The 14,591-nt window shown below is 44.9% G+C and overlaps 1 protein-coding gene across 3 annotated transcripts in view; it reads right to left on the bottom strand.

The window, feature by feature from the left end:
- Nucleotides 1–14,591, bottom strand: part of EEF2KMT (eukaryotic elongation factor 2 lysine methyltransferase) — a 37,228-nt gene that overhangs the window by 1,106 nt on the left and 21,531 nt on the right. For all 3 annotated transcript variants that reach the window (XM_056537064.1, XM_056537062.1, XM_056537063.1), the window contains exons 5-8: nucleotides 13,230–13,331; nucleotides 11,131–11,264; nucleotides 2,611–2,882; nucleotides 1,682–1,831 (exon numbers count right to left, since the gene is read on the bottom strand). In XM_056537064.1, coding sequence (XP_056393039.1) covers nucleotides 1,682–1,831; nucleotides 2,611–2,882; nucleotides 11,131–11,264; nucleotides 13,230–13,331 — 658 coding nt within the window. The remainder of the gene's footprint in view (nucleotides 1–1,681; nucleotides 1,832–2,610; nucleotides 2,883–11,130; nucleotides 11,265–13,229; nucleotides 13,332–14,591) is intronic.

Raw genomic sequence — 14,591 nt, 5'->3', positions numbered from 1 at the left:
CACCGCCCTGGCCCCATTGCCTCCCCCATCCCCGGTTTTATAATTACTTGTTCCCGGGGCCCGAGGTCCACACTACTTCTGGCTCCTGCTGCGTCCTGCGTTACACTGTGCGCAATGTCGAGTGACGTGACGTCACAATCAGTGCGCACAGTGACAGCTCAGGAGGATGCCACCGGAGCCAGATGTAGAGTGTACCCCGGGAACAGGTAATTATAAAACTGGGGATTGGGGAGGCAATGGGGCCATGGCGGTGGGGGGTAGCGGTGATAGGACTCAGGACCCCCGGACAGGCAGGGGGAGAGAAGCGGGCGGCGGTGGTGGTCTATGGCACCGCAAAAGCCACTGCAGTTCATTGATTTAAAGCGCCCGCTTTAAATTAATGATCTGCAGCGGTGTCACGGGGGGATAAATAGCCGATAACTTATACCGATATTCCGGTATAAGTTATCGGCCCTAACCTCCACCGATTATTGGCCCTAAAAAACGGATATCGGTCAATCCCTATTATATATAGCAGTCAGATTGGTTTGTATGATTAAAGGGGTATTCCAGGCCAAAACTTTTTTTTTATATATCAACTGGCTCCGGAAAGTTAAACAGATTTGTAAATTACTTATATTAAAAAATCTTAATCCTTCCAAAAGTTATGAGCTTCTGAAGTTGAGTTGTTGTTTTCTGTCTAACTGCTTTCTGATGACTCACATCCCAGGAGCTGTGCAGTTCCTATGGGGACATTCTCCCATCATGCACAGCTCCCGGGACGTGACATCATCATTGAGCAGTTAGACAGAAAACTTCAGAAGCTAATAACTATTGGAAGGATTAAGATTTTTTAATAGAAGTAATTTACAAATCTGTTTAACTTTCCAGAGCCAGTTGATATATATATATAAAAAAAAAGTTTTGCCTGGAATACCCCTTTTAAAGGGATTGTCCAAGATATAGACAGTTAACAAAAATTACACAACCTTTCCTCAGATTGTGTGTGGTATTGCAGCTTAGTTCCATTGAAGTGGGGACACTAATAAACTGGTTCTGTTTTTCTTTCCCTGGATTACCCCTTTTAACACTAACTCATCAGCAATATTCAGAAATCCAATAGAGAATGAAAAGACATATGTCCTCAGGTCGGTCCTTGCCAATCCTGTAGTTATCCTCATGATAGGGGATAACTTTTTATTTATAAGAACATGCCTCTAAAAGTGCAGAAATATCTTCCAAGTACCATATAAGCAAGAAATGTAATTACATGTCTGGAGACATTGTATGATTAAATGTATTCTGTACTATTGTTGGTAAAAACAAACAGAAAACTGCTTTGAGTGACAGATGACTTCAAGAATAGTGCAAGCAATAGTAATCTGCCCATTATTACGGTCCATTAAGGTATTCTCAATTTACTAAATGTTTTTAACACATCAAGGTAATAAAGAAGCACGTAACGACTCACCCATTGCTGTGAAGTGTTCTTGCTTTATTTGGCATGTCTAATTTTGCCTGCACGTATAGCAGCACCCTTACATAGAGTGGGGGATCATGGTACTAATTAAGAGCTGTGCACCTGCTGTGTCTATGTCTGAACCTCTTTCTCTGGCTATTACTAAATGTTTATCTCTGCCACCATAAGTTTTCCATTTCCAGTATACACACTGTGTTGTGAGAAGACTTAGAAATCACTTACCTAAAGTTCTCTGGAATAGTCTGTATGTTTCTGGGCTACGAATAGTTGATGCTACCAAAATTTCCATTTTTTTTCCAGCTTTTGTATAATGGAAAAGCTGCTTCAATAGTTTTGTAAATGTGGTCACAATTTCTGGATCGTACACAACATCTAGAAACAGTAAAATAGTGTTAACTCCTATGCAGACACACATACATTGGGCCGTCCATAGAAGATTGACAGAAGCTGCCATCTTTATGCATCAGACCCCACAATTGACTTACACCCCCCCCCCCAAGCTGGTTGTGATCAAATGTTGGGAGACCTGTACGTCACTCTGTGCTAAGTACAAGGGCACAGTGACATCGTGCTAAAGTTTTTTTTTTTTTTTTTTAAATACATAGAAATACCCTTTAGGGATTGTTAATGTAAAAAGATCATTTTTAGGGGTATGTTCATTTTTTTTCAAATCACATTTTATTTACACATTTACGGAAAGCTAATGAGAACAGAGAATGGGGACTCCTCAAATGCAGCAGTCATGACTGCAGCATGCAAAAGGGTTAATTTACTAGGGGCTCCCACAATGACCTGCCATAGAAATCATGGTGATTAAGAGGTTAATAAGTCTTTGCCCTTTAATCAGGCTAAACCAATTTTTGTTAAAGGGGTACTCCACTGGCCAGCGTTCGGAACATTTAGTTCCGAATGCTGTGTGCGTGCTGCGGGGGTTGGCCACGCCCCCTAGTGCCTTCAGGTCACACACCCTCAATGCAAGTCTACGGGAGGGGGTGTGATGGCTGTCACACCCCCCCACCCATAGACTTTCATTGAGGTGGCGTGGCCTGATGGCACTAGGGGGCATGACCAACCCGTGCAACACATGTACAGTGTTCGCAACTAAATGCTCCGAACACTAACCAGTGGAGTACCCCTTTTTAATATGGTACCTGCTGCAATAACCAGGTCAGCATCGAGATTTAGAAGCTGCTGTTCTGTAACAGATTCCCAGTCGAGCTCAGTTACTGACAGAAGTGTTGTTGGGTTTTCGCTGGTAACTGAATGCTCTTCCTCCAGCATGAAGCCATTGAGACGAATGTTGTCTTTGAGCTGCTGAAGAACCTTCTGGTGACAATCAGTGAATGTGTATTTCTTGGGAAAACAGCTCTTACATATGACCAGTCCAGTCAGACCAATTCCACTTCCAAGTTCTAGAATCATTCTGAAAAATATAAGTAACAATGTTAAAATGTTACCATAATGAAGCAAGTTTTCTTTATTACTGAGGGAGTATACACCACTCACCAGTTTCAATATACAAACACTGTAAAGGCTTTCCATTAATATTCTTTATGAAAATGCGTGGTAATACATAGAAAAGCTTATCACATCAACACACAGTCGCCCATCAGAGTCACTTTGCCTGTAATCCAATTACTCATAATGAGATCCAGGACACAGATTTATCCAGCAGAGACTTCATGCGGTGCACAGTGCAACATCCTACCACCCTTAAAAGGGTTATTCACCATAAGGTGATTTTAGTACTTACCTGCAAGAACTGGGTATTTCCTGTTGGATTTTGTTCTCTAAACTACACATCCCACAGTTTCATGCTTGAAAGTTTGAGATCACTTTCCTTCCTCTCACACATCAGCCACCCCTCCTATTTAAACAGTGTTTTATAACCAGGGGGCCTACAGTTGTTGCAAAATTGAAGCAGGACATGCTCCCTCTGATCACTTGACTAGTGATGTCAGGTCTCGGCACACTGCAACCTGAGAAATCCCAGACATGAGTAATTTTGTATGCTGTTAAAAATACATTTCTCGGTCGCTCTTCATTGGGGGACACCTTACAGATGGGTATATGCTGTTGCCACTAAAAGGCGCTGACACTAGGAAAAAATTAAAAAGTTGTCTCCTCCCTGGCAGAATATACCCACCCACCTGCAGTGAGTTAATCAGTTTTAGCTAGTGTCAGCAGGAGGCAAGACACAAGTCTGGGAGCTCCCCTGTCCTGGTATTTTTTTTTATTTTTTTTTTTTTATTATTTTCTAGTAAGGGCTGTGTAGTTGGGTTCTTTACTCCCTTTTGTTTCCTCTTTTTCAGGTGGGGGTTCAGGAGCATGGCGCTACCTGTTCCGCCATATGCGGCTAAGGGGCACGGGGCATAGAGCAAAGTGCACCGTTAACCCCTTCCTGCCAACGGCCAGCACCTGGGGTTGCACCTAGGGTCCAGGTCCCCCTATTTTCCCTGCTCGTCTTGTCTGTTGCAGCATGACTTGATGCAGGTGACTAAAGCTGGCTGAAGACATCTTGAGGTGAGTATAAGAAGACAGGTGAGTATATATCCCTTCACAGGAGTGGCATGGCTCCCTCCACAGGCGTTTTTGCAGGCTCACCTCTGAACAGCCTTGATGTTCCTTCTCACTGGTTCAGTTTTTTTTAAATCTGCGTATGGAGTTCCTTCTTCCCCCGATTCAGCGCGCAAGCCGGAAGATCAGAGCTCCTCCTCTCTGGCTCACACACTGCTGGAGGTTCCGCCCTCCTTCCCTGTTGCGGGGGTCAGCGTGGGCAAAGTACCTTGGCTCCTGGGGCAGCAGCCCGGCGGGAGCTCGTGGTCTGGCCCGCTATTGTCCCATTCTGGAGCGGTGGCTTAGCAGGCACTTATAGCACACTGCTATGCGCCGTCTCTCCCCCAGGGGCTTACTGTCTGCCGCTTATGGGCAGCACTTGCTGGGTGCCCTGCGCCCAATGTCCCCTTCCAAGTTGTGGTGGCATATTTTAATATATAATAAGACATAGTATTTTATATTTTCATCCATAATTTTTTTTTTTTTTTTTACATATTTCTTGGTCACTCAGACCATTTGGTGGTGTTTGGCACCCTCTTGTGGCCAACGCTTGTATTACAGTTTGATTCTACTGTTGCTCACTGTCATGGAGCATATGAAAACCGCCATGGCAGGTTGTTACCAGGGTTTAAAGTCCCCTTGGAGCCAGGAGTCATGTTCCATCAATATGTTCCCTTCTATCACTGAGTGCCATACAGTGAGCAAGTTCTTTTGCGTTTCTGACAGATGCCCAGGTTACTTTTAAGCTTCCTCATCTGTCAGGTCTGCTAGCCATCCATACTAGGGGTATTCTTGGCAGGTCATGCTATGGGATTCCCTTCTCCATAGGCTATTGCATCCGCGGTTAGTGCTACGGATCCCCTCTTCCAGCGCACAGTCCTCGGGAATATTCCTGTCTGGGCATAGATTAGACCTGATCTCATTATGCCAGACAGTAGTCTCCCTGTTACTCATTTCATGGCTGCCGCATCTGTGGCTCGCACTCTGTATCCCACTGCTGGTGTGAGGTGCCCGATGGAGTGTCCCGTGATATACTATGGACCCATACCAGTAAGCCAGACAGCTGTCTGCATGGTTGCCTACACCGCCTGTTATACATCACACAGCTGATGTATCTGCGGCTGGAGTTCCGGTACTTCACTACTGTGTGAGGTGCCGACGGGATGACTTGTTGTCTGCTATGGACTCATACCAGTAAGCCAGACAGTGGTCTGCATGGTTGCCTACACCACCTGTCATACATCAAACGGCTGATGTACCTGCTACTGGAGTTCCGGTACATCACTATTGTGCGAGGTGCCGATGAAATGACTTGTCTTCTTTGGACCCATACCACTAAGCCAGGTAGTCTGCATGTTTTCCTACATCACCTGTCGCACATCACATGGCTGGTGTATCTGTGACTGGACGTCCGGTACCTCACTACTGTGTGAGGTGCACCACGGAATGACTCCCTGTCCACTATGGCTCCATACCAGTAAGCCAGACAGCGGCCTGCATGGGTTTCTACGCTGCCTGTCACACATCTCACGGCTGTTGTATCTGCGGCTGGAGTTAAGGTACCTCACCATTGTGCGAGGTGCCCAATGGATTGACTCTGTCCACTATGGATCCATACTAGTAACCCAGACAGTTGTCTGCATGTTTTCTTCTGCTGCCTGTCACATGGCGCACGGCTGATGTATTTGCGGCTCGAGTTCTGGTACCCCACTGCTGTGTGCGGTATACGTAGAACTGACCCAGCGTGTCCCACGGACCCTATATGGGATGTCAGGGATACATTCCATGGCTCCTCTGCCTCCCTCTATTCCCCAGGGGGCAGGGTTTCTAGGCCTCCCTGCCCTCCCACCTATGACAAAGGGTCACAGTTATCACCTGTCTGATTGTTCCCTTTTTGCCAGATGCCTAGGGGTGTTCTTGTTCAGCCAGACTGTTGTCTACACTGTTTCCACCGCCATCGGTCTCTGACCTTTAGGCTATTTTTTTTATTTTTTTTCTGCCACCACTGTTCCCACTATATAGGTAGAGTATCTGGCGGGCCCTTGTTTTTTGCTGAGAGCATTCAACAGAGCCTTTTTTCTGTCTAGGCATGTGTGTTTACTGTCAAATATCACAGTCTGGCTCTATCGTTTTTTTGGTTATCTACTGCTGCTCACACAGCTTGGCTCTCTCCTCAGTTGGAGAAGTTTGTACAATCTCCCTGGAAGGGGTGTGTGTTCTTCCTTTTTGTCTGTGTCAGTTGTCCTGCACTGACACCAAAGTCTTCTGGAATAATTCTTCCTGTGCCCAGACCCTGAGAGTCCCAGCTGGGTTCTCATTTGTTTCCCCCTCCGTTCCCGCTCTGGCGGGATGTTGCTCTGGTCTGCTCGGACCACTCGGGTCTATGACTGCTTGGTCTCCTTGGCTTGGACTCTGTCCTAGGATGCTGTGGCGTGCCTTCTTTTCAGGCGGCTCTTCCGATTCCTTGGGCCTTGGTGATGGTTCAGGTCTTGGCCAAGCGTAGTGATCCGGCCAAGACTCCTCCGCGATCCCATTAGTCGGGCGGTCTTTCTGTTCTGCACTCCTTCACTTCTTCATGGAAGTTTGTTGCCCAGAGTGTTTTCGCGGACATCTGTCTTCCTTACTCTTCAGGGGTTCGTCTTCCAGGTGACTGTCTCCAGTTTACTTGTCTGTCTCTCCGGTATCTGGGATGCCCCCCTTTCAGGGTGTTTGCCGCTCCTTCTTCCTTTGGGGGTCCATGTCCTCCCGAGTTGGAGGGCGTTAAGTTATCCGCATTACACCAGTACGGTTATTGTTGCCTTCTGGGTGCTCATGTCGGGCCCCTGTGATAGGGGTTTTCGAGTATGCAGCTGTTTAGGTCTTTGCTCTCATGTACCAGACCTCTCCAGAGCAGAATTCCATTTTTCTTTTTTTTCCCTGTGGTTTCTATATCTACAGAGGACAGCCCCTTCCTTTGGTATCCTAGTCCATCTCCTTGGACGTGAGATCTTCCGGGAGCTCTGTTTCTGGGCCTAGTGTGTCTCTGACCTGGGGGCTCGTCCGCAGGCCTTGTGCAAATGTGAGTTCAGTCTCGGGACTAATTCCTTTTCTCTGGTTGTTTTTCCAGGGGACTGCTTTGGTACGTCCCATCTGTAAGGTGTCCCCCAATGAAGAGCGACCGAGGAAAGGAGATTTTTTTTTTGTACTCGCAGTAAAATCTTTCTCATAGCCTTCATTGGGGGACACCATACCCATCCATTTCTTCATCTTTTTTCCAGACTATTTTTTTCTGGTTCTTGGGTTGTTATCCGGGATTCCTTTCTAGGATCCTTTGGACATATTTCCTTGTTGGCTTCTCCTACTGATTTGTGACAAAACTGATTACCTCACTGCAGGTGGGCGGGTATATCCTGCCAGGGAGGAGCCAAGTTTTGTTTGTTTTTTTTCCTAGTTTCAGCGCCTCTAGTGGCAAAAGCATATACCCATCTGTAAGGTGTCCCCCAATGAAGGTTACAAGCAAGAGAGATTTTACGGTGAGTACAAAAAATCTCCTTATTGGGGCGATAATCACAAAAGAATTGTGAGAAAACCGTCACACACAGGTACAGACATTATATTATGAACTACACTAACTTTACAGCCCCTGTAGCATAGTCATAAAAAAAAATCTTGAAATACCCCTTTAATATGTAACACATCATTTTTACAATATGAATGTAACACTACATAACAATTACATGGATAAGGGGGATAATCAAAGTCTCAGTATTATCAAAGGCTATTTTCATCTATATACAACATCAAAATTACTTAATATAACTGTATCCAATTAGGAACCTATCATGGAAGCGAGGAGCATAATAAACCTACTAATTCATTAAGTGTCTTTGGACTTAAAGGCGATCTCTAGCGAAAAATAACTTATCCCCTATCCACAGGATAGGGGATACATTGGGGCAAAAAGGTATTTAGTCAGCCTCCAATTGTGCAAGTTCCCCCACTTAAAAAGATGAGAGGCCTGTAATTTTCATCATAGATATACCGCAACTAATGAGAAAAAAAAAATTGCTCTTTTTTCCTTTTCATGAGACAAATACATCATCCATGAACCTTAGCCGTGTAATATGTGGTAAACTAAATTCATAGTTTCAGACGTACTAATCCTTATAAGCAGCATGGAGTATTCATGGTCACTAGAGAGCTCAGTAGGCACAAGCGATCACGTGACCAGCGACCATGAATATTCAAATTCACCCGGCGGCCCTGCCTCCAGAGCGCAATTCAGCGAAGATAGAAGCTGATATTCGGAGGAACTGGGTGCTGGACTAAAGATAGGTATCTTAGTCAGAGACCCCCACTATAACCCGGTGTATTGGGTTTAGTGTGGGGGAACAAGATGACCGCTTTCCTTTAAGGTACGTGTACACATTCGTATTTTGCTACAGTTTTTTTGTAGATGATTTTGCTACTACCGTATTTTTCGCTGTATAAGATGCACTTTTTCTTCCCCAAAACTGGGGGGGGAAAGTTGGTGCGTCTTATACGGCGAATACACACCTATCGTGGCGGTCCCTGCGGCCATCAACGTCCGGGACCCGCGGCTAATACAGGACATCACCGATCGCGGTGATGCCCTGTATTAACCCTTCAGACGCGGCGATCAAAGCTGACCGCCGCGTCTGTAGCGAAAGTGACACTAACCCGGCTGCACCTGGAGGGACCTTACCTGCCTCCTCGGTGTCTGCTCCGTGCCGGGATCCCCTGCATGGCCGGCGCTCTCCTTCGACATCATCACGTCGTCGTGCACGACGTGATGACGGCGCAGAGAGCATGGATCCGGGGGAAGAAGACGTCCGGAGCGTCGGGGACACCACGGGGACAGCGATGGAGCGACATCCAGGGCAGAGATGACTGGTCCGGAGCGGCGGGGACACGCGAGTATTACCTCCTATAACAGTGGTCTTCAACCTGCGGACCTCCAGATGTTGCAAAACTACAACTCCCAGCATGGGCATGATGGGAGTTGTAGTTTTGCAACATCTGGAGGTCCGCAGGTTGAAGATCCCTGTTGGGTTCAGAATCTTTTTTTTTCTAGATTTTGCACCTTTAACCCCTTAAGGACCAAGGACGTACCGGTACGTCCTTGGTCCTGCTCTCCTGATATAACGCGGGGTTACACAGTAACCCCACGTCATATCACGGCGGGCCCGGCGTCATAGTGAAGCCGGGACCCGCCTCTAATAGCCGATCGCGACGCCGCGCGCTATTAACCCTTTAGCCGCGCGCTCAGAGGCTAAAAGTGAAAGTTGCCGGCTAGCTCAGTCGGGCTGTTCGGGATAGCCGCGGCTAATCGCGGCATCCCGAACAGCTTACAGGACAGCCGGAGGGCCCCTACCTGCCTCCTCGCTGTCCGATCGCCGAATGACTGCTCAGTGCCTGAGATCCAGGCATGAGCAGTCATGCGGCAGAATCGTTGATCACTGGTTTCTTATGAGAAAGCAGTGATCAATGATGAAGAAAGTGAAAAAAAAAAGTGAATAAAGATCATTTAACTCCTCCCCTATTAAAAGTTTGAATCACCCCCCTTTTCCAATAAATAAAAAAACAGTGTAAATAAAAATAAACATATATGGTATGACCGCGTGCGGAAATGTCCGAATTATAAAAATATATAATTAATTAAACTGCTCGGTCAATGGCGTGCGCGCAAAAAAATTCCAAAGTCCAAAATAGTGCATTTTTGGTCACTTTTTATATAATTTAAAAATGAATAAAAAGCGATCAATAAGTCCTATCAATGCAAAAATGGTACCGTTAAAAACTTCAGATCACGGCGCAAAAAATGAGCCCTCATACCACCCCATACACGGAAAAATAAAGTTATAGGGGTCAGAAGATGACAATTTTAAACGTATTAATTTTCCTGCATGTAGTTATGATTTTTTCCAGAAGTCCGACAAAATCAAAGCTATATAAGTAGGGGATCATTTTAATCGTATGGACCTACAGAATAATGATAAGGTGTAATTTTTACCGAAAAATTTACTATGTAGAAACGGAAGCCCCCAAAAGTTACAAAACAGCGTTTTTTTTCAATTTTGTCGCACAATTTTTTTTTTTTTCGTTTCACCGTAGATTTTTGGGCAAAATGACTGACGTCATTACAAAGTAGAATTGGTGGCGCAAAAAATAAGCCATCATATGGATTTTTAGGTGCAAAATTGAAAGAGTTACGATTTTTTAAAGGCAAGGAGCAAAAAACGAAAATGCAAAAACGGAAAAAACCCCGGTCCTTAAGGGGTTAAAATTGGGTACGTCTTATATGCCGGTGCATCTTATGGGGCGAAAAATACGGTAATTGACTTCAATAGGTAGCAAAATACACTGCAAAAAATCTGCAGCAAAATATGCATGTGTGAATGTGCCCTAAGGGTGTAGTCACATGTACATTATCCTGCGTATATTTAATATGCAGGATTTGAAGCAGATTTTATGAAGTAGAGTTAAATGTAAACTAAATGACTTATCACTAGAGATGAGCGAACTTACAGTAAATTAGATTCGTCACGAACTTCTCAGCTCGGCATTTGATGACTTTTCCTGCATAAATTAGTTCAGCTTTCAGGTGCTCCAGTGGGCTGGAAAACGTGGATACAGTCCTAGGAGACTCTTTCCTAGGAATGTATCCACCTTTTCCAGCCCCCCGGAGCACCTGAAAGCTGAACTAATTTATGCAGGATAAGTCATCAACTGCCGAGCCGAGAAGTTCGTGACAAATCGAATTTACTGTAAGTTCGCTCATCTCTACTTATCACCACTTAAAATCTGCAGCACTAAATCATGTGCATCAAATTTGTGCAGGATACTGTATATGTGAATAGACCCTTTAAAGTGACTGAGTTTGGCAGATTTGCAAGTGAATACTGTTTTATTGCGGGACCCAAAACAGAGGTCAACCATTTTTAGACAACATTAGGCTATTCAAATGAATGGGACCGTGTGGTATATGCCAGGATCCCATTCTCCAGGTTTGCCAATGTATACTGGCACGTATCAGTGTTACAGTATGTAGTAAGCATTTTATTTAATCATAAGCAAAATTATAAACTTCAGGAGGAGGGGGGGACTTTACTTACCGATTGTTGAAGATATCATTATGTTCAATTGCCCATTCGGCTAAAAAAAGAGCAGCTTCCCATGTCACCAGGCCTGTTGTTCCTTCTGAGACTATTGCAACATTTTCAGATAACGTAACAAGGTCCCCTGTAGGCTGAAAAACAAATGCTGCAACATGTACTACACTGGCAAGTTATATCCTGTAGTTGTATTTAGTTATAGCTTGTAAGGATACTGCTTGTAGCATTGTATGTGTTAATACTGCAGCAAAAGAAATGCTGAAACTCCTATTTGGAAGATCCTTCCTTTTCCGTTAAGCCATTAACACAATGTAGAAACTTGATTCATTATACTGCACTGCAGCCATATCCTTGTTCCCAAGAGGGAAGCAGCCAAGCATTGCCTGTTTTCTACTTGTCCAGAACACATGTATATTCACTAGTGATAACAACCTTTAAAGGTAAAACTGTATACAGTCAGCTGCTATTCTTATCTAAGGACAGAGCTTATACACTGGTGATACTGGCTTAGCAGAAATGTACACAGGTTAATATGACAGTCTTTTTTAATGATGTTAGGAAATACCGTATATACTCGAGTATAAGCCGAGTTTTTCAGCACGATTTTTCGTGCTGAAAACACCCCCTCGGCTTATACTCGAGTGAACTCTCCACCCTCAGTGGTCTTCAACCTGCGGACCTCCAGATGTTTCAAAACTACAACTCCCGACATGCTGGGAGTTGTAGTTTTGAAACATCTGGAGGTCCGCAGGTTGAAGACCACTGCGGCTTTCGGCATCATCCAGACCCCCCCCCCCCCCCCTTTAGTTTTGTACTCACATTCGCTCGGCGGGAAGGAAGGGTGAGCTGATCCGGGCCATCTGTGCTGCAGGGACCGTCCGGTGGAGAGGGATAGTCATTCTGGGCTGTCCATCTTCACCGGGGGGGCCTCTTCTCCGCGCTTCGGGCCCAGAATAGTGACGTCACCTTGACGACGACGCACAGGGATGTTGAACGTCCCTGTGAACGCATGAACGTCCCTGTGCGTCGTCGTCAAGGCAACATCACTATTCTGGGGCCAGGCCCGAAGCGCAGAGAAGAGGCCTTACCGCCGAGCGTAGGGGAGTACAAAACTAAAAGGGGGTGGGGTGTCTGGATGATGACGAAGGCCGCAGTGGTCTTCAACCTGAAGACCACTGTAAATGACAGGCGGTGATGATGAAGAGGGGGGGTGGGTGGGATGATGACAGGCGGTGATGAAGGGGGGGGATGATGACAGGTGGTGATGATGAAGGTGGGATGATAGGGTAATGATGATGGGGGTGTTAATGACGGGGGTCTGGATGATGACGGGGGGGGGGGGGATGATGTATTTCCCACCCTAGGCTTATAGTCAAGTCAATAACTTTTCCTGGGTTTTTGGGGTGAAATTAGGGGCCTCGGCTTATATTCGGGTCGGCTTATACTCGAGTATATACGGTAAGTAGCATAAAACAACAGAGGTAATACATGTTGGCACCGACCAGGAATCAGGAGCATTTTGTGATCTATTGGGATTTATTAATTTCTTATGAACACACAAATAACATTACCTTTTGCATTTCCTTGGGTGTAAAAAAAACAAACAAAAAAACTTTCTTACGTTAGTGATATCCTCTTACATAAGTTTATACAGTGAGCATAAGAGTACCGCTCTATACTGCATTTAAAGGGATAAGAACAATATAGCTGTTTTCTTACAATAAATATAATGAAGGCAAGACAATCTGGGGACAGGTGTGGTGCGGTTTGTGGAAAAAAGCAGCCATGTTTTTCTAAACCTGGACACCCCTTTAAAAAGGTACCTGTCCTGACAAACCGGAGGCAGGATACGTGTGAACTGGGTGGGCATTCTTGTAGCCAAAGACTTGGCTGGGCATGACACGATCAGGAGTCAAAGTGCTGGATGTTCCTGATTGCGTCTTGTCGGGCCAATTCTCAGGCTGGCACACATGCTGCACACTATACACTTTGTTACAAGATACAGCTATATAAACAGGTACAGTAGACTGTGCTATCTGATGCAGTAAGGGTCCTGGTGTCTTATTGTTCTTCTCATTAGTGTACAATACAACACTTACCAAACAGTAACTTTTATAGCAAACTGCAGGGTCTTCTGAATTTAAGACTTCAGCCAATGCACTATATAAATCATCCAGAGGTTCTGCTCCCGTACGCTCATGCTGTAGAGAACAAAGTGTGAAGAATTACTACCGTAATATTGTCTTCAATATGTATAATTCTCATAACATAATCCGTCTTCACCGTGCACCTTCATATTTAAATAGAAACAATGGAGTTGTACACTCGAAATTTACTTGTTTTGTTCAGAGGCGATATGTAGAAAATAGAAAAATATAAAAGGATAATCCATCTAGGTTACGGCTAAAGGAATACTGCAAATGCAAAGAGCATCGAAACTCTAAAAAAAATAATTTACAAAGAAAGGATACAACCCAGGAGACACCACTCAGACTGCAGCTGCTACGGTTGGTGCCCTCATCAAATGGGCCATTTTTTGTCTGGCCAGACAATTTGCTTGCAATGTATAAATGTAGAATTATGTAGAGACCATTAAGATAGGGTTTATAGGGCTTTGGGGACCAGACAGGTTCCCTTTTAAAGGCTAAAGGCATTTATTAAGGTAATGTGCTTGCTTACAGAGATCATTCTATATAATATGTAAAAATATATTTTTAACATAAGTGAGACAAAGACCGGAATGGTCATCTGGGATCACTATAATTACACAAGGTACCTTTTCATCAAGGGTGTAATGCCGCAACGGTGTGGACCCGCTGTGCCACTTACAGGATTGACTTTGGGCCAAACTTGGGAGCAGAGTCTAAGTATTTTCTTTGTTTTCATCCTTCATATACAACTACAGAATGTATGTAGAAGCTGGTGGTCTGCTGCAGGGTAGATACCAGGTCACTATCGCAAGAGTAGTCCTGGTTAGGTGGCGGCTGGCCACACCACCCATTTGGCAAGCATCGGGGATACAGGCAGGAGGGGTGAGCTTACGCTGTACGTTATAGTAGCACAGCAAAGCAGTACTAAGTAGCTGAGCTTAGTTCGTAGAACAGCAGAGCTAAGAAGCTCAGATGCAGCTAGGTGGTGCAGGCTTGATGAGAACACAGGCATGATCAACAGTTCTGGTTATGCACTGGAGAAGCAGCAAGGTACAGCTAGAACAGGCTTAGGTCAGGAACTCAGCAGTTTATTAGGAGACCAGCTACAATACTGCTCAGGCACCAGTCCTTTAGGACTAAGCCCATTTGGGCCTTAAGGACTCAGCCAGTTTAATTTTTGTGTTTTCATTTTTTGCTCCTCACCTTCTAAAATCCATAACTTTTTTTATTTTTCCATCCACAGACCCATATGAGGGCTTATTTTTTGCGTGACCCATTGTTCTTTGTAATGACACCTTTTACTTTAACATA

This window comes from Hyla sarda, chromosome 8, assembly GCF_029499605.1.
Source record: "Hyla sarda isolate aHylSar1 chromosome 8, aHylSar1.hap1, whole genome shotgun sequence".
Classification (NCBI taxonomy): domain Eukaryota; kingdom Metazoa; phylum Chordata; class Amphibia; order Anura; family Hylidae; genus Hyla; species Hyla sarda.
The sequence above is the reverse complement of the archived record's forward strand: the minus strand, read 5'-3'. Positions and strand labels throughout refer to the sequence as shown.